The 25,953-nt window shown below is 44.8% G+C and overlaps 1 protein-coding gene across 1 annotated transcript in view; it reads left to right on the forward strand.

The window, feature by feature from the left end:
• The window catches only part of IQUB (IQ motif and ubiquitin domain containing), a 256,750-nt gene that overhangs the window by 139,548 nt on the left and 91,249 nt on the right, over positions 1–25,953 (forward strand). Inside the window, exon 8 of the mRNA XM_069229884.1 lies at positions 19,654–19,829. Coding sequence (XP_069085985.1) covers positions 19,654–19,829 — 176 coding nt within the window. The remainder of the gene's footprint in view (positions 1–19,653; positions 19,830–25,953) is intronic.

Below are 25,953 nucleotides of genomic sequence, written 5' to 3' on the forward strand. Positions count from 1 at the left end.
ATACTTTTCCCTAACTGAGCTCTGGGATTCTTGCCATTACCTTGCAGACATAGGTGACCCTGATGGGGTACAATCCAAATTGGGGAGGATCTCTTTGCTCGCTGGTTCCCACTCCATATCCTGTTATGTTCCATCCAATATATGCTAGTGTCTCATCTCTCGGGATAGTCTCATAGGAAATATCTTCCCTAATCATATCTCCTATACCCTTAGCTAGAGCACTATTCTTAGGATTATCTTTCACAGAGCGTAGGGGGTTGGCTTCATACGCGTATATGAACACCGTTCTATATGCCCACACAGAACCATTATGGCTGAAAGGCAGGACCAGATAAGGGATACCTTTATCAGTAGTATGAGGCATAAGACCACACACCCAACCGTTAGTTGTGTTCACTACTAATTGGTGTTGGTGTAGAAGCTGAATGAATGAATTGTTGGCAAACTCTAATCTTCTGGCAGACTCGTGTTCAGGCAGGGGGTGAAAAGAATGCGAGGAAACAGTAGAAGGAGGTATGGGCTGAGTAATGGGTGCAAATGTCACTTGAAAAGAGAATAAAACATATCCTATTAAAAACATCATTACACTAAGCAACATGAAAATACATAATATCAAAAATCGTTTCTTTGTCATTATTATACCCATTCTGGCTTTAAAGTCCATCTGTCTGGCAGGTCTCTCATTCTTGAAAAACTCCATCCTCTCTAATTGCTGCTCGTGGTGGTAGGGTGGTCTATGCTAGGGAATGCTTCTGTCAGTCCAGGGCAACTCCCTTAGACCGACCAGAACTGTCGACCTAACGTCTTCAGCTGCACTCCAAAGACTTGGGCAACCACGACCCTACAGCTGAACCCGGATGGCGGTTCGAAAAGAAAAAAACAAAAATAAGAAAGTTTCTCAGATGAGAGAGCTGCACTTTAAAAAAAAATAGCAAAGGAACAGGAAAAAAATTATTTGTCCTTAGTTCTTGGTCTCAAATTATAACGGCTTTTTCCAGGAACTGTCTGGTTCTGGAACAAGAGTTCAGGCTCTGTAGTGTTCAATCGAATTGACGGTGGCACAGCTTCTTGCAAATTATTGTCACTTTCTTGTTCAGAAATTGTTCCTTTTACACGTGCATCGCTAAATGTCAAAAAACGAGGCACAGTCTCAGTCTCAGAGTCAGCGATCCCCTCCTGGACCCACCGGTCGTACGGTAGAGGAAAAGAGACTCTCTTGCAGTGTACGCCGTGGATCCAGTTCTTTTTCCCTTCCACTCGAACAGCTGATCTTGTTGAGAGAAGGACGAGGTAGGGGCCGGTCCAACGGGGCTGGTCTTTCTTTGTCCGCTGGAAGTTCTTGACCAGTACCCATGATCCAGGATCGATAAGATGTCCTGGAGCTTCAGAGACCTGAGGCAGAGTATCGTGAACCTGTTGGTGTAGAACACGCAATTTAACCGTCAATTCATACAAATAATCAAGCAGTACAGGGTGTTCGATCTCACTGAATTTTGTTGGTCTTGGCACTCCCCATATGTTGGCCGGGCGGCCAAACACGATTTCATAGGGACTAAGTCCCACTTGCGAATGCACAGTCATTCTTGTTGATAGGAGTGCTAGAGGCAGAGCGTCAGGCCATTTAAGACCAGAGCTCGCTTGTATCTTTGCCAACTTCAGTTTTAGCGTGCCATTATAGCACTCTACTAGTCCAGCTGATTGGGGGTGATTTGCAGTGTGGAATTTTTGCTGGATACCTAGCCCTTCACATACTTTTTTCATCACTCGACCCACAAATTCACTCCCATTATCACTCCAGACCATTCTCGGCATTCCAAACCTAGGGAAGAATTCTTTGACAAGGGCTTTAGCTGTGGATAAGGCAGTGTTGTCTTTTAAGGGATATGCTTCTACCCATCTTGAAAAAGCACAAACAACAACGAGTACGTATTTCAGATTGTTGCACCTTTCCATGTGGATGAAATCTAACTGCAAAACCTCGAACGGATACGTTGGAGGTGCAAAATGACCAGCTGGAGTTGGGGTTCCCCTACCAGGATTGTATTTCAGACACACCATGCAATTCTTGACCACATTCTCTGCACATTTAGGAATTCCAGCATTTTGCCATACTGGAGCCAACAACTTACAAATCCCTTTCACACTGATATGGGCCATTCCATGAGCCATTGTCACCACTGCAAGCACATACGCATCGGGTAACAACCATCGCTGATGTTCTGACAAGTCAACCCAACAACCATTTTCATCCAATTTACCCATACTTTCTTTCCACACGCTCAATTCTTTCTCTGAAGCTTCAGCTTGAATAGACTTCACACCCTCTATCGTATCTTCACATATTCCAACGTCACCAACCCATCTTGCGGGGCCTGCAACATACATTCGATTCATCACATCTTTTGCTGTTTCTTTTGCGATTTCGTCAGCAAATGCATTGCCACGACCGACATCATCAGTAACCTTCTTGTGTGCACTGCAATTCACAATCGCAACTTGTAATGGCAAGGTCAGTGACTCAAGAAGCTCATTCACCAACTGACCATGCTGAATTTTAGTTCCATGCGAAGTCAGGAACCCACGTTCTTTCCACAATCGTCCAAAACTATGGGCCACACCAAACGCATACTGGCTGTCGGTATATATGGTCACTTTCATTCCTTTCGATAACACACACGCTCTCGTAAGTGCAATCAGCTCTGCTGCTTGAGCTGAATTATGTGGTATACGTGCAGCTTCAGCAATCGTATGCAAAGTTGTGACAGCATATGCTGCAGTCGTATCACCATTCGGAAGCTTGAAGCATGAACCATCCACCCATAAGGTACCATCACACTCGACAAGAGGTGTATCTTTAAGATCTACTCTCCCTTTCGTTTCTTCTTCAGTCCTAAGAAAACAATCATGTTGTTCAACATCATCTGTTTCTACTGAAATTGGCAATAACGTGGCTGGATTCAACGTATTGCACCTCTTTATGTGCACATGACTCGCTAACAGTGTCAACTCGTAACCTGACAATCGAGCACTAGTTAAATGCTGAGTCTTGGTCCTGTTTAACAACGTGTCCACTGCATATGGAACCATAACAATCAACATATTATTCCTCACTAACCCAGCAGACTGTCGAATAGAAACAGCTGCTGCCGCTGTGGCTCTCAAGCAACTCGGCAATGCTTTAGCTACCGGATCCAAAGTTGACGAAAAATATGTGCATGGGCGCTGCTTGTCTCCAAAAGACTGTGTCAGCACTGACAATGCACAACCCTCTCTCTCATGGACATACAGTGTAAAGGGCTTACTGTAGTCGGGGGTACCCAACACAGGAGCCGAACATAATGCATTACGCAATTCGGAAAAACTTTTCTGACAATCTTCAGACCACGGAACGGGATTCGGTGTATCTTTATAGGTCAATGCTACCAAAGGTTTGGCCAGCAAAGAAAAATTCGGTATCCATTGTCTGCAGTATGATGTAATGCCCAAGAAAGCACGTACTTCTCTCTGTGTCCTTGGCACACTCAATTTTGCAATTGCCTGAATTCTTTCTGAGGTCAGTTCGATAAGAGATGACCTAAGTAGGTCACTTCTTGTCGACAATATTGCAGTTTTGAAAGGGACACTTTGTGATGTAAATCAGATAAATGACGCAACAACAACAAGGTGGCTTCTTTACAAATCTCTTCAGTATCTGTAGCGACTAGCAAATCATCAATGTACTGAATAAGGGTAGCGCCGTCAGGTAAAACAATTGCATCAAGCTGTGTTTTTAAAGCCTGACTATATATTGATGGACTTTCACAGTAGCCTTGAGGAGCGCGTTTGAAGCGGAAACTTCGGCCTCCTAAACTGAATCCAAAAATATCCCTGCTCTCCTCGGCAATCGGGATGCTGAAGAAAGCATTCTTTAAGTCAATTACCGAAAACCAGGTGGCGGAAGCTGGAATCATAGTCAATATGGCAGTGATATCAGGAACAACTGGAAACTGTGGCACAACTATTTTATTTACCTCTCTAAGATCAATCACGAGCCTGTAAACAGGTGGCTTAGAGGGGTCAGTACGTTTCAAAACAGGCAGAACAGGACTATTACAAACGTTGCCTCTTGTCTCTTCAATTACATCTTTTTCAATTAAATCATAAATGATCGCTAGCAACGCCTTTTCACCTTCACTAGAGATCTTGTATTGTTGAATGCGTGGTAATTTAACATTGGCTTTCAATGTCACAACATAAGGCGGTATTTCCAACAGACCCACGTCATTAGGACCAGTAGCCCAAATGGTATCAGGAAGAAACGACAATTCGGTCGGAAGTTTATCCTTCGACAAATACATTGGAGAGACCACTTTCCTACCCAGTGTAAGTTGTACTCCCGAAGTAGAACAATATAATGTCGCATACAATCTTTTCAACAAATCCAATCTTAACAAGTGTTCACCACAACCTGTCGTCAGAATAAGGGGTGCTTCCAATTCACAAGGTCCAACAGAAAGGGACATAGGACTAGAAATCGGGTTCCTAACCGGGGCGCCAGAAAAACCTACTGAAACATTCATCTCGCCAGACAAAGGTGCGCCAGGGAGTTTTGAGTGCATAATAGAACTCTTTGTAGCACCAGTATCCAACAGAAAAGGCTCCGACACACCTGATGTAATCACCTTAACATAAGGTCCATTCTGATCCACTGGAACTAAAAAAACTCCCTCCCTTCGTCTATGGCTGTCCTAGCAATTATTACCTTCCAGATTCTCATCTTCTGCATAGTAGTCGTCAGCATAGTACTGAGCCATCCTACCAGACGCGTTATGTTGCTGGTCAAAACTATTCATTGAGTTTTGAGACGGAAAGGAACGCGTGTTCTGGGGGAAACTTCCACGTCCTCTACCTCTAGGAGCTTGTTGAACACCTCGACCTCTTGCGCCAGAAGCACCATTCGTATGCTGTAACAAAATAGGACAACTATACTTGAAATGACCCTCTTCTTTACAATATGAACACTGATTGGGACCTACAGGAACACGTGGTTGAGAAAACTCGAACCTTTGCGAGTTTCTCTGGAACTGTTGAGGTTGCTGATAGTTACTCTGACCACCACGTGGCGGATACGCCTGTTGTAAAAGAACCTTCGTCTTTAATTCTTTAGTTTTCTTGTCTGCTCTATCCTTCTCATCTTTATCCCTATTTTCGTAGTACTGTGCAGTAGCCAATATTTGTGCTGAAGAGGAAACGGCCCAAGAACTCTCTGAATCCTTCAATTTCTTACACAGCTCGGCAAGCAAATTGTGCACAAACTTGTCGACGAACAACCGTTGACCACCTTCTGTACTCATATCTTGACAACTGTGGTCGATAAACGTTTCCTCAAACCTGGTGAAGAAATCAGACACTGTTTCATCTTTCTTCTGCTTACACGCAGACAACTTATCCCAATTCACACGCATCGCAGGCATTAAAGTCTTCATGTAAGTAATAATCCTAGCAGGCAGTTCTGCTACCAAAGGCTCAGGCTTGGCACCACCAACTTGTCTATCATTTGCAGCACTAATATTAGCCCATGAGTCACCTAACTCTTGTGCATGATCTGTATGGCGAATCAATCCCCACAAAGGCTGTGGAACAACATTCCCAAATAACATGTCTATGTCGGCTAAATTCATAATGCATGAGTCAGCAGTCTGATAATTCCTTATAATACCCTACAGGGTTTTTACGGGGATCAGGCAAAGTCTGCTTAAGGGCTAAAACTTCAGCTCGCTTCCACGGAACATGTACCCAAACACGCTGAAAATGAGCTGGGACAGCATCAATGTGATTAGCATCATCAGCCTCAACAGCGTCCTTCCATAACGGAGGGACTTCTCTCATTGGGTACTGTCGCACCTTTTTTTTAACAGAGGAGTCATGTTGGAACAATGACTGAGAAGGATCCTTATTCCTAAAGGACAACAACGTCGCAACTGCTGTCTCAACATCGGGACCCACAATCGTGCCCTTTGCAAACTCAAACCGTACACGGCACAAATCAGGCGGATTTGTTTCCAAATCATTATCTTCCAATTCCTCACAAAGGAAAGCACACATTTTCTCAAAAACGTATCTTTGTTTTGGTGCTCCCCATTGACGGAAGACATCCATAACAGACTCTACATCCTATCTCAAAGGGTAAACAACCCATTTACGCGCCATACGGTCCAACATTTCTTTCTCTTGAGAATTAGGCAGTTGACTACGCGACTGCTTACGCTCCGAATCTGGGGTCACACCAGACGACCCAAAGAGAGGAAATATAAGGCTGGCAACAGTATCTGTCATTCTCTGTCGGACAGAAGGAGAAGTTGATGAAAGAACAGGAGGAAAAACAGAGGGAGGCAAGGCAGACGCAGAAGCAGACGCAGAGGCAGTATCAGGAAGAACACCAGAAGAGGCAGTCGATGTAGTACATAAAGTCGCAGGAGGTACAGATGGAGCGGGTAGCGAAGTTGGCGGCCCTTGAAGGGGCTGCGCCATAGTAACCAACTGAAAAGGAGCTGGCGGCTGTGGAAGAACCTGAGGCACAATAACCGGAGGTTGACCAGCTAAAGGTTGCGGAGGTGCTGTAGCATTCTGCGCATAAGGGGGTGGTGAACTCAACAAGTGTGACATTAAAGGATCTTTCTCAAGTTCTTTTGCTGCATCTTGCTGAAGAAGCGGAAGAACTGGATAACATTTATCGGTCACCAATTTACGTTGCCTGTGCAACTGCTCATTCATCTGTTCTTCTTCATCATCTTTAAACTGCATGGCAGCTTGCATTATCGAGATACCCTCTTCCCTCTTATTTCTCTTTGCTAATTTAATTTCCTTCTGTTTGGCTTCCTTACGCCATAGGCGGAAATAGTCAAACATCGCCGGCCGGGCTTTCTTCTTAAAAAGTTTAACCTCCAGATTATTCAGAATCTCTGTGTCAAAACTACCATATTGGGGCCATTTTAAAACACCATCTTTCCTGGTGTATCGGATCCATACTTCATTATATGTGAGGGGGCCTATGCCATGTTTCACATATAGTTCATAGGTTGGAGTTCCAATCGGAGGAACCGGACACGAGTCCTCCAATCGGGAATCCCTATTATAACCAAGATAAAACAAATTTCCATATCTGCTAAGACCAGGCATCTTCGCTCTCTAGTCTAGCTTCAATCTTCAAAGGATTATCGAATACGATAGTCTCGTGAATACACGAATCCCTCAGCTTTGGTACTTGCAAGTTCCAAATCAAAGATCCCAAGGGGATACCAAACTAAGGACTGGGAGACACTCCACTTATACTTAACTGAGGTATCGATGACGTCACCAGAAGACTCATTTATCGTTTCGCTCTACCAAATCATCAAGGGTCCAAAACAGGGCGATAGTCAGGGCAGCAGTCCTTCGTAGCCGTCGGAAAGCGGGGAACCTCGCAGCAAAGACTTTCGGACCACGTCGACATACAGGGGTCGATGAAGTGGCGGCCTTCCGTCAGAATTTTCACACGAAGCTCCTCACGAACCTCTGGCTTGGACTGGTACCGCTGAAATCACCCCACGTTGGGCGCCAACTGAAGTACTGGGTTTTTCAGAACCCAGCGGTGCCAGGGAACACACCCTAAGACTTCGAGTCCTTCCTGTTTCAGACTACAGAAACACAGAGTCTTCTTGGTGAAATCAAAGATCTTGTTTATTGGCTGCAGCCAGTAACAGGTATCCTAGAAGTACAACACGGTGTATATTCTCAGGAGACTGCTCTCTTTGCAAAGCTAACCTTCTCTTTTATACAAAATATTATGCTTTAGGCAAACATTCCTTATTTTACAGTTGACCATTCACATATTTTCACTACAAAGAAATAGCATGGTTATGATGACAAGCCCATATTTCAGTTTGTCCAGCCCTCAATCAATTACCCGGAAAGGCTTAGTACTTTCATCAGATATCGACGGACCCCCAATATAAACGAGCACCTCCTCCTTGTAAAGCAAGTCATAAAGAAAGAAACAGGGACAGGTGTGTGTAAGATTAGGCATGGTTTGTGTGTGATGAAAGGTTTATGATGTGTTGTGCCTTGATACTAATCTCATTCGGCCACTGGGAAAGAAACTGGCCGAACAGGTTTGGCTTCAGGCAGTGGAGTCAGCTTGCCCAGGTCACAGAGGAGTCAGCAAAGGTGTACGTGTCCTTCAGACTCGTTTTCAGCATTAGACATTGGCCTATGTGAGGGCAATCAATAAATGGCTGTTGTTTAAATGGAACACGAGGGTTCAAGACGGAAACTCTGATATTCGGGTGATTTCGTTACCCGAATATGAATACAATGCTTGTGCATGATATTCTGATCATTCTCGGTCTGCTGATACCAAAATCGTTGTGATACGACGATGTTTATAACACGGGTCCAGAATTTTCAGTACCACAGAATTATGCCTTTTTACCAAGTCTATCCAGCACGGGGAGGATAGAAGCATTCTGTACAGCACAAGAAAAAAAACTTAAGTGGTTTCAGAGGCTTCCCACTTGATCATTCCCTGCCCTTCTTCTGAGAGGATTGGACTTTAACAATGGGGTTCTTGTGACCTTCCAGGCGTGTTCACAGCGTTTGTTTTATCCTTATATTGATATTACTTTCAGGTGATGTCTCCTGTCTGTCCAGTTATTTGCTCAAAATGCTGGGCCCCATATACGCTTCAAGTATCTGGCTTTAAATGATGCTGTTCATACAGGTCATATATCTGGAAGCTGAACCTCAGTGGTTGAGCTTGCACTGGTTGAGGCCTCAATGCAATTTATATTCATAGTGTAGGCAAATCCCTTTCAGGGAACCCCTTTATTTATTACACTTATGGTCAATCATTCTCCAATTTCTTGAGTCATACAGGTGTCAAGATTTCTTTGATGATTACTTTTCTTCAGAGGCCACTGGTCATAGTGAGCCCTAATCTAACAGAGCGTTGTGCTAGGGAAGGACTTAGAGTCAGAAAGTACACTTGTCAAGTGGCTGCTCTAACTCAGTGGCAAGAGAGTAGAGTCAAAGATGGGAGTATTTCTGAGGTACTGGACACCAAAGTAGCTACTGAGTTGCTGGCATAGCCTAACATTAGTCATGTTCAGAGATACTCTCAGAGCCTGACTGGACTCACTGCCACTGTTCACAGGTTCAGGAAAGCACCAGCCAGAGCAACAATTATTTCCCTTCACTTCAGTTGTCTTGACACAATTACCTGTTTCTTCAAAACAACATACTATGGTTCCAGGTACTAGAGCCTGGATGCCCCACTCATGAGAAGTCTCAAATGGAGGGGATGATGACATTGGCGTAGGGCAAAAGCTCAAAAAGGGCAACATCTGTAATTCTGCTCCACTGTTGCCCTCCACAGAGGGTGTCTTATCACTGTGCTGATAGTCACATGTGGTGTGATGGGCTACCACTCCCCAAGGCTCATTGGGAGCTTTGGGAGATGGGTTCCAGGCTTTTATGCCACCCTTTACCTAAATCTCATGAGGGTTTGTCTTCAGGTGATGGAATCTCAAAATTCAGAGGTTGGCTACCACACACCCCATAGGGATGATTCCCAGCCTCTTCAGACTTCATTCAGTGAGAGAAGAACTGGAGCTGGATATCTACTGAACGGCAACAACAATTCATTGGCAGACAGAATTCACAAGAACGTTCACGTGGAATCCAGGGGTCTGGGTCACTGCTGTTTAGTCTGTGATGTGCCTCCAGTGCAGGTAAATACCTTCCTCCCTGAACAACCACATCTGCCAGAGGTACATATGCTGGCACAGTTTGAATTTCATGCAAGGTTTTCTCTATAATGGGCACAAGTGTACACCCCTCCAAATTCACTGGGTATCAATGAATTCTTCAAAACGCTTTTTTTGTTATCATAATCAGCCACACAAAATGAGGTCCCTGCTGCAGATCTGCCTATATTGGTAACACCAATTCAAATAGAGAATTTCACATTGTAGACCTTGATAGCGAAAGAGACAAAACCCATCGTAGTCTTATCCCATTTTCCTGCCCCACCAGTAGATTACGGGGATCTCATCCCACTGGTTCACCCATCGTTGAATCGGCATGGATGCAAATGAAAAAGAGCAGGAGAGTTTCAAAGACAAGGAGTGTTTGCCTTAGGATATAGACATAGGTTAGCCTTGACTTAAAGGCATCTTCACTATTTTCTTGTAAAAACGGCTCCAATAATTCAGAGTATTTATTCAAACCGGTGTAGTAAATTTATTTTTTGGCATATGTCATTCATTTTGAGACCAGGGTCTTAGAAATACCCAGCTCTGCTGATGTGGCCGCAGTGGAAATAGATTATTTTGCATGACTGGCGCCCCATTGGAAGTCCTAATTGTACCTTTCCATATGATAGAACTCCTCTTAACTTTGTAGAGGTTCTTCTGGAATGCAGGCAAAGCCAGTAACAGTAATACATCAGTCCATCGGTTCATCCACTCCCGTGTCATGCCTGTTGCCAGTCTCTTTCAGATTGGATAGTGCGAGGGCATTGCACGGTATTCACAGCTTTACAATCCACTGTTCCAGATGGTTCACTAACAAAGCTACATCAATGTTTGAGGTCCACAACCACAGAGCTAGGTCTGCTCGTGCCCAGTATTCAAATGTCTTTAATGGTACACACTCTCAACATAAAAAGTGTTTTAAATGTTTTTTTCCCTAATGTGCAATGCCACATAACACCCGAAAACCCTGGCATCTATACTAAGGTATAATGTGACACAGTTTAAGGACTGTTTCAAAATGCATCACTGTAATCATTTCCTGTAAACAGAGCAACCAGTAGTATTTCAGGACAACTGGGCACCCTGATGTAGGCACAAGATTTAACATAGATGAGGGCCATTAAAAATGTCAGCAATCAGTGGTATTACGATGCTAATGTGTAAGACTGGTTTTAATATTGCTGTTCCATCTTTCCGAACCACGCGTGTGACTGCACTGGCTCAACATATACAGTTCAAGTGTTTACATTTTGCTTATGATGTCTATTGTGGTCGTGGACCTAATATTTTCAAGGCACATTCTTGAGAAATGCTCCTAGACAGTCTTCGTTCAGACTCTCTTGTTTAACTCGCTGTCAGGCGCTTGCACTTTGTGGCAATTATTTTCTAATCCACACCCTCAGTTGTGGAATAGGATACCCCGGAAGGTTCACCCGACTAGAAGCTATGACTCGTTCTGGAGAGCTCTTAAAGCTCATTGTCCTATTGAAGCCAGGCTTCTATTTCACCTTTTTTTAATGAAAGGTGCAAAGCAGTTCTATTGCCTTTTCGTCATTGCCGTGCTGCTTTTTACCACTCACTCACTTAAAGTAGATAGAAATTTGGATGAAGCTTAGATGACATTAGCTAAATGAGGACAGGGCAGAGGCCATATTATCAGGTTTGAGGTCTAGTTTATGAAATGTATGCAGATCTTTCCACCTTGTTAATGAAACTGTCAGTTAAAGCAAGCGTTAGGTAACTAAGCTATTAGTTAAACAGTTTGGGGATCTGTCAGGATGACAGTGTGGTGGGGAAGTGAGCAAGGGATGCTACACAACAACAGGAAACGTTCCTGCTACCACTGGGTGTTGTAAGAGCACTTCTGCCACTATAGCCGTATTCCCAAGACATGGAGCTTGCCTTCTAGATTCTCCTGGGAGTTTGAACTTCCTCTTGGAGTAATATGAGACGTCTCTCGGCACCCTGGATTCTGTGATACTGCAAGTAAGGGATGCCTTATATCCGTGGAGCTGGAAGCAAAGCAAGAGCCATGTAAATGGAGGTGAGCATCTGAGACGCTGGTAAGGAGGGAAGCAACTTCCACGGCTTTGAGATAAAAGTCATCCCTTGAGAGCAAGATATCATTTTGCTTAAGTGAAGCTCTGAGCGCCAGGGTGAAGAAGGCCTGGATGAACAGCTGAACGTACTGTTGCTGCCATCCTTTTCCTCCGCTCTTCATAGGGCCCCGATGCCTCAATACCGTAAGCAACCCACTTTGGAAAACTTCTTACTAGTCTCAGAAAATAATATCAACCATGATCATGAGTAGTCTTAAACCTTTTGCATCATCCATTAATCCCTACAAATCTAAAATCACCAGGCTATGACAATCCGCTATCATTCTGCTAATATAGGGTTAGTCAATGCTTTCTTTGCCTCAGGAGTACTTCCTTAGAAACTGACACATTTCATTAGTAACCTGCTAATTTCAGAAATGCCGACACTGAAGTCCTGGCAAGACCACAGCCAATCTCACGCCTACACACCATTGCCAATGTTCTGCAAACTGTTGTCACGTCTCAGTTCTCTGTTTGTCTTAGTAGCTTCTGATCAGCTGAAATCAAACAACGTCCACATCGATTTCCAGTGGGTTTATGAACGTTAGGGAGGACTTTAGTGAAGCCGAGGTCACTACCGTGCTTTTATCCTGCTGTGCACCCCCCACATGGTACACAAAATGACCCTTCTCACTCAGTGACTGTAGCGTGCATGTTATTTTCCCTATTTCTGAATCTATTCAGTGTCTAGATTGGACCTCTCGCTGTCATCCTATCAGTCACAGCATCGGCTACTACCTATATGCCAGCAGAACCCAGAGCAAATGTCAAGCTATTGAAGGACTTGCAAAACTAACGCTCTATAATTGACTGCCTCTCATATGACATCTAACCAGTGCTTAATTTGAGCCGGTGGTTTCTGGTGCAGGGCACCGGCACTTATTTTTGAGGGCCGGCACTTATTTTTCTGCCTCAAGCATTTACTGCGAGCAAAAGACATATGGGAAAGACGGAGGAAGAGAAAAACGAAAAAGCGTCAGAATGGGAGACAGCAGAAAGCTACAAGAGTGAGCTGAAGGGGCACAAAGAGCGATAAATGGACCAAAGTGGCCCGAGATGGCTATAGGATTACTGTGCCTCACTATTCCCTGTTCGCACATTTAAATACAGCAGCCGGGTGTTTCAGTGGAGAGCTTTGGGCACCGGCACGTTTTTATTTACAAATTGAGCGCTGCACGTAAACTCCTCAAGGTGGGCCTGAAAGATCTGGGGTCACCCTAAAGTATAATCATTTTTCAAATTTAAAATGTTAGCTAAATGCTGTTTTATAAAACGTTGGAGCCACTTTAGGATCCCTTTCTTACTGACAACAAACCACCTCCAACTGTTCGTGTTCTTGTTCTTGCACTGGCTTTATCTTGCAATGGTTACTGCAGTAGAGACTACAAGAAGCCTCTCTCTTAAAGCAACGAATAAACAAACAGCACAGAAATTTTCCACAAATCTGTTACCTGCCCTGATGTCACTTACTGGCTCCAGGTAAACAGATATATAACTTTAAACCCTCTTCCTTTTGTCTGGGAATTTCAAATTGGCTTTCCAGAGCTTCGATCCAAGTATGTTGCTTTCTTATTACATGACCAGATCATACAGTGGACCTCCTTCAGTTGTCTGTCTGCTCCTGATGAGATGCATTTTTTAGAGGTTCCTCTAATGGCAGCGCTCATCCCTTTGGCACTTCCTACTCCTGCCTCCATGACAAATTTAAAGAGTTTCTTAAAGGTCTGAGCATCTGTCTCTTTCACTAAGCCCATGGAAATAATCAGTGGACGTCTTTACCTCCTCTCTTTCATCATATTTCCTCACAGCTCTTCCTATTCAGTGCTTTCAGCCGCCCACCTGACTGTACATATGCAACCTAAAAATAGTAAATAAACAAAGTACAGGAAATCAATGCAATCCAAATAAATATATCAGTAAGTAGGGTGGCACACTGCAGGCAAGTGGCACAAATCGGTCTGCACCTATCAGCGTGCACTGTTAAAGATATATGCCCCAAACATATGCCTGAGATACAGCAATATAAATGTGCTTGTTTTGTGTGATGCAACTGGGAACGATGGTAGGTCATTTGTTTCATGGTAGGTGTAATCTGGAACGCTCTGTGCTAAACTTTGAAAATGTTTAACTAGAAACTAAAAATAAGCTTTTCCTAACCTTTTATGAAAACACAGGACCACGCCACAATCGAAGAAGGGCCAGGAACATTTTGTACTCACCTTGACCCCGCCCAACGATGAATCCTTTGCCGATGTTTGAAGTCCCTACTTAGAAAGAGGACAATTAATCACCTACAAAACTGTATTCCATTTCACGGTTTTTGTATCTATAAAGTGACAATCAGTCACAAGCCAGTGCGTTACAACATTCCAAAAGTAACTGCACTCAGATGCTGAATATAGGCCTAGAAAATTCAAAAGGCTCTCTTCAGTGTCGCATGGTCTTGGTAGCATCAGTAAAAAAATCACTTGACTAGAAAGGATGGGAGTAAGGAAGGTGTCCTAGAGCAGTATGGATATGCCCAGGGCAGCCTCCTAAGTGCTGCAGGTGCTGCTGATACACATCCAAAATCCAGCTGCGGCTCCTCCCCAGTGGCGAAACTGCGTCACCCCACTGGCTAAGAGCCAGCTGCTGAAAAATAAAATTATATTTTATATTGTTTTATTTTTTGCTGCTAGCTGAACCAGCTTGTGAAGGGAGGGCATAGGAAGAGGGAGGAATAGTGGAGGTGAGTGCACGTAAGCGTTGATGTCAGTATAGCTGTTCGTTTTAGGCTTAATCTTGTGCAACACAGTTGGGTTGGAGAAACAGCACAGACGCCAATGCACTGTCTGAAAGGCAGACCAAGATGTTCAGACCAATCCTGGTGCTGCTCTCATGGTAGATATAGATTGAGAGCAGCACCAGGATTGCGTGGTGGAGCCCAGGGTCTGCTGGTGCGCCATCAGGAGCGAAGAGGAGCAAGGCGGGCACCACAAGACAGGTACTCGTTTTTTTTTTTTTTTTTTTTTAATTAAATGATTTAGCCCCAAACCCCCCCTTGAGATTTGCGGCCAATGCCAAAATCCTTAAACCTGCATATTTCATGCTTCTTTTCTTATTTAACCTCTTTACAACAGATGTTTTCCCTGGACAAAGGTAAAAAATCAGTACGCCTTCTTAAGGATGGCGAGGACATTTCACTGACATGGTATATAGCTTGTCATGATTCTAAAGTAGCAGTGTACCAGGTTGCATTCACTTTTGAAGAAATGTATTCCGTTGTTACGACACTACTAATTTTATCATTTGCAATGAAATGCAAGTTATTTGGGGGGAATCAGCTGTTTAATAAAGCATTACCAGTGTTTGGGTGTCAAAGACACTTTTTCCCAGCATAGTATCGTTTTTAGTATCAGCATTTGCAAGACTGCAGCCAAGTAGTGAAGGTACAACCAAAAAATCTTCATTTCGGTGTACATATATTTACTATTTTGAGTGATCCACACATACACCCAAACAGAGCCAGAGGTCGAGCCTTCTCATACGTCACTCCTAAGGTGTGGATTGACTTCCCACTACACATCCAATCCCCTTCCTGTCTTCTTGAGTTCCACAAGAAGCCGAAGACTTGGCTCTTCGATTGATTGAGACGAGGCCTGCACACCAGCTCAGCACCAGGATACCTTTACGGGTGATAACACACTCTACAAATAAATCTAACATAACTTAACAAGAAGACATTAGTGGATGTTGCATTTTATAGGAAGCTATTTGGAATGATAGACTATTTTAAGCTTACTGCTGTCCACGTGTTTCACCATTTAGGGTTGAGATTTAAGTGAACCCTGCTTTCTATAGGAAAATACTTGACATGCCAGTACATTTTCAGTCTGTGCTGTCTGCATTGTTTGCACAGTATGAGATTAAGACATAGGTAGAGGCTGAATTCAACTTAGAATGCTAATTTATTTTCAGTGTGGTACTGTCTATATTTGTGACACAGTTTAGAATTATGGTTTAAGTTGGGGCTGCATTCTATAGGAAACAACTTGGAATGCAGTATTTTTTCAGTCTGTGCTGTCCATCGCGCACCAAAACATTAAGATACACCTGGGGGGCCGCATTCTGTTGGAATCAATTTAGAGTGCTAGAATATCTTAAGTCTGCTCCTGTCTGCATGTACTAAACAGTATAGGATTAAGACATAAGTGGAGGCTGCATTCTATAGGAAACAGCTTTAAACACTAGAATATTTTCCGGCAGCTGCTGTCCCCATTTGATGCACAGCATATGAATATGATTTGAGGGTACGATATCCTCTTTAGGAAACTGTTGGATACAGTAGTACATTTTGAGTCTGTGCATTTCATGGTGTGTTAACAACCATAAAATGTAAGTGTAGGCAGATTCTACAGAAATCAGCTTGAAGTGTGATAGTATTTTCAGACTGGTGCTGTCAGCATGCTTTGCACATTATAGGATTAAGGGATCAGGGGGAACTAAATTGTATAGGCAGAGACATGAAATGCTAGAATATATTAGTCTCCTATTTTTCACATGCACGGAGCAGAAGAGAAGTAACAGAATAATGGAGGCTATATTTGGTTTTAGAACACTGGAATTTTGAGAGCTGCATTGAAGGCAATGGGGTGGCTCAGGATCAATAATGGCTGGTACAGACCTGCTTCTTCAACATTTCAATCTTTGTCTTTCCGGTTCCTCATGTTTGTTAGAATTGGGGTCTCTGGTTGGCAGTCAGTTTGCACTCTGTCCAAGCAGGGACCCTCACTCCAGTCAGGGCAATGGAGATACACACTCGGCTAACCTCTGTTCACTCCCTTGGTAGCTTGGCACAAGCAGTCAGGCTTATCTCAAAGGCAATGTGTAAAGTATTTGTACCAACACACTGAGTAATGCAGTGAAAACACTACAAAATGGACACCATACTCGTTTTGAAAAATAGGTAATATTCATCTAAATCAAACAAGACCAAAACGACAAAAATCCAACATACACAAGTCAGGATATGAATTTTCAAAAGAATAAGAGTCTTACGCCATAGAAAACAATGGAAATGTTGATTTTACACAAAGTACCTGGTTTGCCTAAAAAATAAAGCCGCACAGGTGAGCGTGCGTCGAAAAAGTCAGCAATGTGTTGATTCCTTACTTGCAAGTGAGGCCATGCGTAGTTTCTTCTCCAATTGGGTCGGTGATGCGTCATTTTTCTCTCCCTCAAGAAACCGATTCACGGATTTCTGGACGGGCAACTTGGATCCGCGCAGGTTCACAATGACTTTGAGGCCCAGCGGCGATGCGTGAGAAATCCGGTTGCACAGTGTTGGAAAACCACGCTGCGTGGGGTTTGCATCATTATCAGCAGCCACAATTGGTTGTTTCTCCAGCCACGATGCGTCTCGATCTCCCAGCCGTGATGCAGGTGGAGCGTTGAATTTAGTCGCGAAGCGGGTGGCGTGTTGTTTTTATCCACGTTGCAGGTGGTGCATCGAAATTTTCCCCGCATGGTGTTTTGCGCGTAAATTTCAGTCCTTGTTCTGCCAACTTCACCGCTCAAGGGCCTAGGGACTGAATAGGGAACCACTTGGCAGGGCAGGAGTCTCAGGAGAGAGTCCAGGTGTTGGCAGAGGAAGTCTTTGATGGCCCAGAGACTTCAAAACAGCAGGCAAGCTCAATCCAAGCCCTTGGAGATTCTTCACAAGCAGGAATATACCACAAAGTCCAGTCTTTGTCTTCTCTCAGGCAGAAGCAGCAACTGCAGGCCAACCCAGCAAAGCACAGTCACAGGCAAAGGGGCAGTACTCCTCCTCCAGCTCTTAAGCTCTTCTCCATGGCAGAGATTCCTCTTGAATCCAGAAGTAATCTAAAAATCTGGGGTTTTGGGTCCACTACTTATACCCCTTTCTGCCTTTGAAGTAGGCTTACTTCAAAGTAAAGTCTCTGTTGTTCACAAGATCCTGCCTTACCCAGGCCTGGCTCCAGACTCACACTAGGGGGTTGAAGACTGCATTGTGTGTGGGCAGGCACAACCCATTCATGTGTAAGTGACCACTCCTCCCTTCACTCTAGCCCAGATGGCTCATCAGGATATGCAGGCTACACCCCAGCTCCCTTTGTGTCACTGTCTAGAGGGAATTCACAAACAGCCCAACTGTCAGTCTGACCTAGACAGGAAATACACAAGCAGGCAGAGTCACAGAGTGGTTTAACCAATAAAATGCCCACTTTCTAAAAGTGCCATTTTCAAACAGACAATTTAAAAACCAACTTTACCAAAATATGTAGTTTTAAATTGTGAGTTAAGAGACCCCAAACTCCAGATCTCTATCTGCTCTCAAAGGGAAACTGCACTTTAAGGATATTTAAAGACCATCCCCATTTTAACCTATGAGAGGAAGAGGCCTTGCAACAGTGAAAATCGAATTAGGCAGTATTTCATTGTTTGGACATGTAAAACACAACAGCCTTTCACATACACTGCACCTTGCCCATGGGGCTTTGTAGGGCCTACCTTAGGGGTGCCTTACATGTATAAAAAGAAAAGGTTTGGGCCTGGCAAGTAAGTATACTTGACAGGTCGAATTGGCAGTTAAAAACCGCACACACAGACACAGCAGTGGAAGGTCTGAGCCATGTTTACGGGGCAACTCAGTGCTGTAGCTCTAATAATAGCATTTGATTACAGGCCCTGGGTACCTCTAGTGCACTTTACTAGGGACTTACTAGAAATCAAATATGCCAATCATGGAAAAGCCAGTCACCAACACTATGTACACAGAGAGCATATGCACCTCAGCAATGGTTAGCAGTAGTAAAGTGCCCAGAGTCCTAATCCAACACAAACTGGTCAGAAAAAATAGGAGGAAGGAGGCAACAAGTTTGGGAATGACCCTGAAAAAAGGGCCAGGTTCAACAATATTTAATTTATAAATTTCTACCCTTAGTGGATAGAATGTTCTAATAGCATTATAGCCCTTCTGCCTTGGGTAATATCTGTTGCAAAATGCCCTTTCTCTTGTTATAGGGATTTGCCTCCGGCTCACGTATATAACTTGGGATCAGGACCTTTAACAACATTATAACCCTTGGCAGTGACCAATTGTGCTATATTGGAACATTGGAATTCTAGAACATGTCAGTCTGCTGTTGTCTAGGTAGGCAATCTAGTGGAGAATTGAAAGGAAAGTTCAAGACAATCACACACCCTTATGTGAGCCTCATGTCCAGACGTGCAGATTATCAAGCTATATGGCAAAGACCTACAGCATCCACTTTCCCTGTTGAGAAAGCCACATTCATCCCACCCAGTTTTCTCAATACTGTGTGTCCATAGAACATGTATGTCTCCTTTAAGAAATGGCAAACATATTCTATGGAGACATAAAGAGAGATTTGTTCCTACAGAACTTCTAATTAAAGATGAAGTAAGGGGTGAATAGAGGTTTGTTCAGAAAGGGGTTTGGATGGCTATGTGTTCTGTGTGGCTGTGAAGTCGGCCACAAACCAGATGAGTAAAAGCAGGGAGGCAGGTGACTTTTGTAAATTCTTGTGACAGAGTTGGAATTGGGGTTACCAAAATATGTTAAACATAAAAGGGCAAATAGGGAGGGCAGGATGTGAAAGTGTTTTGAGCTACCTGCAAAAGAGAGAGGTTATGTACCATCATAGACTCATTGCCCAATCTCTAACTTATTTCTTGTCTTCAGGCAAAATGGTTCTAATTTACCTGATATTATAGTGTTTGTTTGTAACCAGAACTAATTGAAGCAATTATTTGTGATTTAGTTTGGAGGTTGGAAGAAGTTGACAGAATCAACAAGACCTACTCAGGAGCTGAAAGAAAAGCGGCCCTGTGTGAACTCTTGGAGCAGGAGGCAGAACTGATCGCTTCAGTTGAGAGGTACAAACAAGATGCGAATGTGGAGAACCACAAAGAAGCAATACAAGCTTTTCTAGACAAGGTTAGTATAAGAGAAATACACATTGTTGTTTTTTTTTTTTGGAAACATTTTATTGAAGGGTTTTTGGCTAATACATCACAGCTTAGATTGGAAATGAAACCTTCATGACTTTTCTCTCACACTGAATATGCACAGGTTAGGCAAAACAGCTATACAAGAGCAAACACATTACAAACGCTCCCCACCCCAAACAACTTCAATACAGGGCCCACCTGGTGTCTTCCAGTGTCCTATTATTTCCCTCTTCACCAAGATAAATGCTAGGTCCTGAAATCTGCCAGTTACTTTCGTCTTAGCGGTGTTAGGGAACTAGTCCAGCACCCAACGCCTCATTGAATTCATGACCTCTTGATTGATGACGTGAGCCACTACTCTAGTGACCATCTCCCAGTAACCCTCTAGATGGGGACAGTCCCATAACATTTCCTTAAGCTCTGCGCTAATCTCCCCACATTGCGGACATGACCTGCCCACCACATAAAAATATCTGTTGATACCTCCCGGGGTGATATAGGCCCTATGGAGGATGAAATAGTTAATCATCTTAAAGGGGCCATTTCGGGATACCTTTGGGATTCTCTCTAATATGATTGCCCAGTCTTTATCTGGTATGATTGTCCCTAGTTCCTCCCCCCATCTTTCATTTAGAGCCTCTAGGGGCTGCAGCATTACTCCGCGTAGTGCCCTGTAGAGGCATGTGACTGCCTTAATCGTCCCTGCTGAGAGGATTAAATACTGGCCAGTGCCTTTGGGTCGCGGTTCTGCATGTCCAGTCCTCCAATGTTTACGAAATGCTGCAGTAATGGCTCTATGAAGGAAGAAGTGTCCCTGTAGGAGATCGAATTCTGAACGGAAGTCCTCAAATAGGAGAAGCTCCCTTGCCTGAATAAATCCCCTACTTTCGTCACTCCCGCTGTCAGCCATTCTGTCATCCCCTCCTAGTTACTACTGTGAGGTAGAGGTTTCAGCATAGTCATGGGCATGTCTGGAGAATACAGGACACATGTGTGCATCTTCTGCAGGTAGCAGACCCAGCATCTACGCATTACCCAAAATTTGGGCGAGTTTTGTTCTGTGGCGTCTCCCACCCTCAGCAACACTCTTGTCAGGTTCTTTAGTGTGAGGGTAAAAGGTCTCACTGTCCACTCCTGGGCCTGGTGGCTCCCCAACCATTGTGTGTACCATTGGAGCTTTGCTGCTAGATAAAATGACTCGAATTCTGAGACAGCCATACCTCCATCAATCAATCACAGGTGTTGCAACTTTGTGAGGGCCACTCTCCTCCACCCTGACCTCCTTTAAAAAGGATGTCATGAGGATTTCCAGTTCTTTGAATACGGACCTAGCAAACCACAACGGTAGGACACTGAAAAACTATAGTAGCTTGGGGAGGACAGTCATCTTGAGTATGGCCACTCTTCCTGCAAGTGAGAGGGGGAGCATGCGTCGCATCCTGGTGGCGAAGATCCTAATGAGGATCATGTAGTCCAGGTTAAGCATTGATAGGAGTCTGTTGGCTTTTCAGTCATGTGCAGGCTCCCCGGGCTTCCCCAAAGGTACTACTAGTGCCTCCCTGGTAGCTGTCAGTGAAGTGCCCAGGTCTTTTCCTGGCTTGTAGAGGTCTGTTAGTTTAGGGGCCAGCTCTGCAGCAAATTCCACATAAAATTCAGCTGAGAGCCTGTCTATCCCTGGTGTTTTACCGTGCCGTCCCCTTGATTGCCCTCCTTATCCCCTGAGTAGTTATGTCTCCCCCTACTCATTTGCTTCCTAGTCCCTCAGAGTGGTAAGGGTGATCTGCACAAGGAAGGCGCACAGCCTCTCCCAGTCATATCTAGCCAAACTTTTGTGGAATCTAGTATAGCAGTGCATGAACTGACCATTTATTTCTCCTTGCCAGTACAGGCAGGTACCCTTCCCTGTGTGCATTTCTACAATCACTGAACCCCTCTTGGTTGGATTAGCTAGCCAGGCCAACAGGGAGCCAGTTGTATCCCAATCAGCATGAGCAAGGATCAAGCACTGTTTATAATCAAAGCAGCGGAGCCTCTCTACCTGACTTGCCACAGCCTCCTTAGCTTCGAGTAGTGTTTGCTGCAGTTCAGGGTGGCCCGTTCTATGCTTCTCCTCCTCCTGCAGTGTCTGCTGTGCTCTCATGACTTCTCCCAATAGTGTATGTCTGACTTCCACTGATTCTGCTATGCACTTTCCTCTGATTATCATCTTAAAGCCATCCCACTCCACTAGTGGGTTGGAGGCTGAGCCATCATTCTCTGTAAAATAATGTCTAACTTGGTCTCTAATTGCTTCCTGGTAGGCCAGGTCCTCAAGGGATTCAGGCTTCAGCCACAACATGGGTATGCAGGCCCCGGGGACACTCCTAGTGTTGGTGGATTTCCAGGTTATAATCTGATATGGTATGGGTCAAGTATCCAACCTCATGTACCAAGCTGTGGGCATCCGGTGTACAAAGGAAGATGTCCAACCACGTATGGAGGTCTTGTGGAATTGAAAAGAATGAGTAGTCTTGCAATTGTGGCTGCATGCTGCGCCACAAATCTGAGGCCCCATTGCTTTTGCCAGTCCGCAAAGTGTTGCGCTGTCCTGACAATTGGTGAATCTTGGAATGGGGATGTGATCAAACCAGAAGGGGGTCTACAACGCAATTGACTAAGGTTTGGAACAGGTAGCGAGCCAGGAGGCCCAAACGTCGCGCCAGGATGGGGCTTTGATTTACAATTGGAGCATATATGTTTATCAGAGGTATGTCAAAACCCTCTAAGGGGCCAATCATTATCACATTTCGGCCTTCTGGGTCAGTATATTGGACGGGTACCCCCGGTCTAACCCATATCAGTGCACCTCTAGTGTAGGGGGAGTAGGTAGTGTAATAAGCCTGACCCCTCCAGCATTTGTGCAGCACTGCCCCCACCTTGGCCTTGAGGTGTGTTTCTTGCAGTAGCGCTACATGTATACCTCTCCTGTTCAGACAGGAGAACACTTTATAGTGCTTTGTCATTGTCTTTTTTTGTCATTGTGTGCACCCCCATTAGGTTCCAGGATGGGAATCTGTAAGGCATAGTAGTGACCATCATGGTGATATACAGCTCTTCCACCTGCCCCCCCCACAGCCCTCCCTCCACATCTCTATTAATGGCAATCTGATGTCCAGCAGTTGTGAAACCCAGTTGATATACGACTCTCAGGAACTCATATAAACATCCAACAACTCTGATCCCAACTCCTACTCCCCAGGTCAAGCAGACACGTACCCCCCATCCCAACAGTCAAACAACTTTCAAAGCTCACAGGAGTTCCTACTTGCGACATATAAGCAAGGTTCGAGGCAACTACACCACTCCTGCCCGGCCAGCCCCACACAGCTGTTTTAATCAGTTTTACATATGTGATATACGGTGAGGTGAGCCTTGTCCAGCACGAGGTCCTCGATATGAGCCCCTCTATACACATACGTTCCCGGGCACCTGGTCACATTATCAAGGTAGCATGGTCAAATGATATCATCAGAGATCCCTGGAGTCACCACTGGTATGGCATTGTCCTATTCTTCAGAGGTGCTAGAGCCTTTATCATAGTCAGAGTTTGGTATGTTATCGTCCTCTATCTGGGTAGGGGATTTGCGTTGTAGCTACTCATGGGTGCCACCACCTTCATCACTTTCCGGCATTCCTGTTGTGCCTCTTCCCTCAAAGGGGCAGCTGTGCTGGCTGCCAAGGTGTGTCCCCGGGACCTGTTCCTGTCATGTCAGGCCAAACGGGATCCCTGAAATTAGGCTGGTCAGTTGGTTATGGTCTATCCACCTCCATACTTTATCTGCAGTCTGGTAAAACTGTGTCCACTACTCCATTGACACCGAAGGCGGGCCGGGAATAGCATTACATAAGTGATACCCATCTGTTGAAGTTTATTTTTGGCCTCTTGGAATGTGGAATGCTGATTCTAGACGTCTCCGGATAAGTCTGGGAAAATTCTGATTCTGCTGTCCTCGATGGTGAGCTCCCCTTTCTTCCTCGCCTTATGCAGGATCTAGTTGCAGTCTTTATAGTAGATTAATCGGGGGGCCCCGGGGTGGAGGCCACACCTGTACCCTGTCCAGCATGAAAAAGGGGGAGAGTACCTCTCCCACCACCTCTTCTTGGAGCCAGCGCTCCAGATAACCCACCATGTCTCTTCCCTCCACTCATTCCAGTATGCCAATCACTCTTATGTTATTACATTGCGATCTGTTTTCTGCATCCTCAGCCCTTCTTTCTATAATGCGGACCTTCGTTTCTATAGCCTTTCAACCTATTGTTGACATCAGCCAGGGCAGGGGAGATGTCTTTCAAGTCTTTCTCATTTGTGGTGACTCATTTGTCTTGCCGGCCATGATCGTCACATAGTATTCCCATATCTGTCACCTTCATGGCATGTGGTTCAGGCATCTTCTCGGGAAAATCCTGTGGGTTCCTCTAAGTGGTCACCTTCCGCTTCTAGATCCTTTTTCCTAGTTGGTTTCTCCATGATCTCTGGGAGGGACTGGCACCCTTCCGTCTCGGAAGATGGTGTGGGTGTCAAGTCATGGCCTCTGCAGGGACTGCCCAGCAGCTGAGTTGAGTTTTGAAGGGATGGGTCTGGATGGAGTTCTCTTGAGAACTTTCAATCGGGCAATTGCGCAGTTACAGTAAGGGTCCAGCAGAGCACTGAGCTCGGGAGCTGCCACAGGTCTCCTCTGCGCAGTCAGTTATCTGCAAGGAATAGTCTTTTCCTCTGTTCCCCATAGGTCTCACTTAATCCACACCAGAAGTAGCTTTCCCCTCCCAGCGACTGTCTCTGTGTGGCACCAGGGGCCTCTTGCCACCAATCTTGGGGGTCTGGGGTCCCCATGCGCTCAGGTCATGGCTATACCACCTCACCATTTGTCAGTGGAGTCCCACAGTAGATCTCGTAGGCAATGCACATCTGAGTTCGGAGACAAGTAAAGGCAGAGGGGGTGGCTCTATATCAACCTCACCCCCATCAGAGGATGGCAGCCAGGTGAGCCCTCCGCTGGTAGCAGGTGTGGCACTTCCAATCTGTGAGCCGCTCAATTTAAGGTCCCCACGTAATGTGTTGGAGCGCAGCAGCCTGCAGGCAGCTCCAGTAGGCTTCAGCTCTGACCACCTCTGTCATTCTATACACTGTTCCCCAGTCCCTTTTTTTATGAACAGATGGCTCTCTCCTTTTTAAGTGTCCTGTGGGGGCTTGCTCCAGGATTGTAGCGTTCACCTCTGGACTGGACAGCGGTCACTTACACATCCACTCTTCCATGGCATCTGGAGAACCCCTCTCTTCCCAGTAGATTTTCTCAGTTTATCTCTCTCCTGCAAGTATGCTGGGCTACCTACCCACCCCCAGGTGTTCAATCTTTTTAACTTGCAACACTCAGAAAACTGCCTGCAATGTTTCTAATTGTTGCTGTGTGCTCAACAGAGTTCGGAACTTCTAGTGGTAACCATGTGCCTTCTTTGGAGCTGCTACACCTTCTATGCAAGATTTCCCTTTCTTCGCCCCAGTCTTCAGAAGTACCTCACATTACGCAGGTTGCTGGTGGTATGAAGATGCCCTGCTGCCTTTTCTGAGTTATTTAGGTCACTTCTGACTTGCTTGGCCTACAGGATGGATCAGAAGTTAGAAATCATGACCTCCATCATCTTGCTTAAGTGATACCCCCAGTAGATCACATTTTAGTTACACAGAGTGCTTTGATATATATATATGTTCCAAGCTTAGATATGCATGTTGGGCTCAGCTGAAGTGCCAACATGCTTTTAGTGGATTTAGAACACATAACTATAAATAACACATTGTGCAGATGTGCCATCTTTGCCCTGTTTTTCTTTGTTCTGGAATGTTTTCATCAATTTACTTTTGTTTTGACAGTAGCTTGTGGGGATGCCTAGTCCCCATTGAACTGCTTGTAGTGTACTGAAAATTGAACCTTTCGGGGTTGTGAACATCTACAATATCATAGGAACAAATCAAAGCAACTGAAATTGGGTTTCAATGTAGCTCACTCCTGGAAAAAAGGTGACTGTGTCTCGGAGTTTGTGTGGTTTTAGAAACAGTGAACAGACGGGACAGGCAT

Source organism: Pleurodeles waltl, chromosome 4_1, assembly GCF_031143425.1.
Source record: "Pleurodeles waltl isolate 20211129_DDA chromosome 4_1, aPleWal1.hap1.20221129, whole genome shotgun sequence".
Classification (NCBI taxonomy): domain Eukaryota; kingdom Metazoa; phylum Chordata; class Amphibia; order Caudata; family Salamandridae; genus Pleurodeles; species Pleurodeles waltl.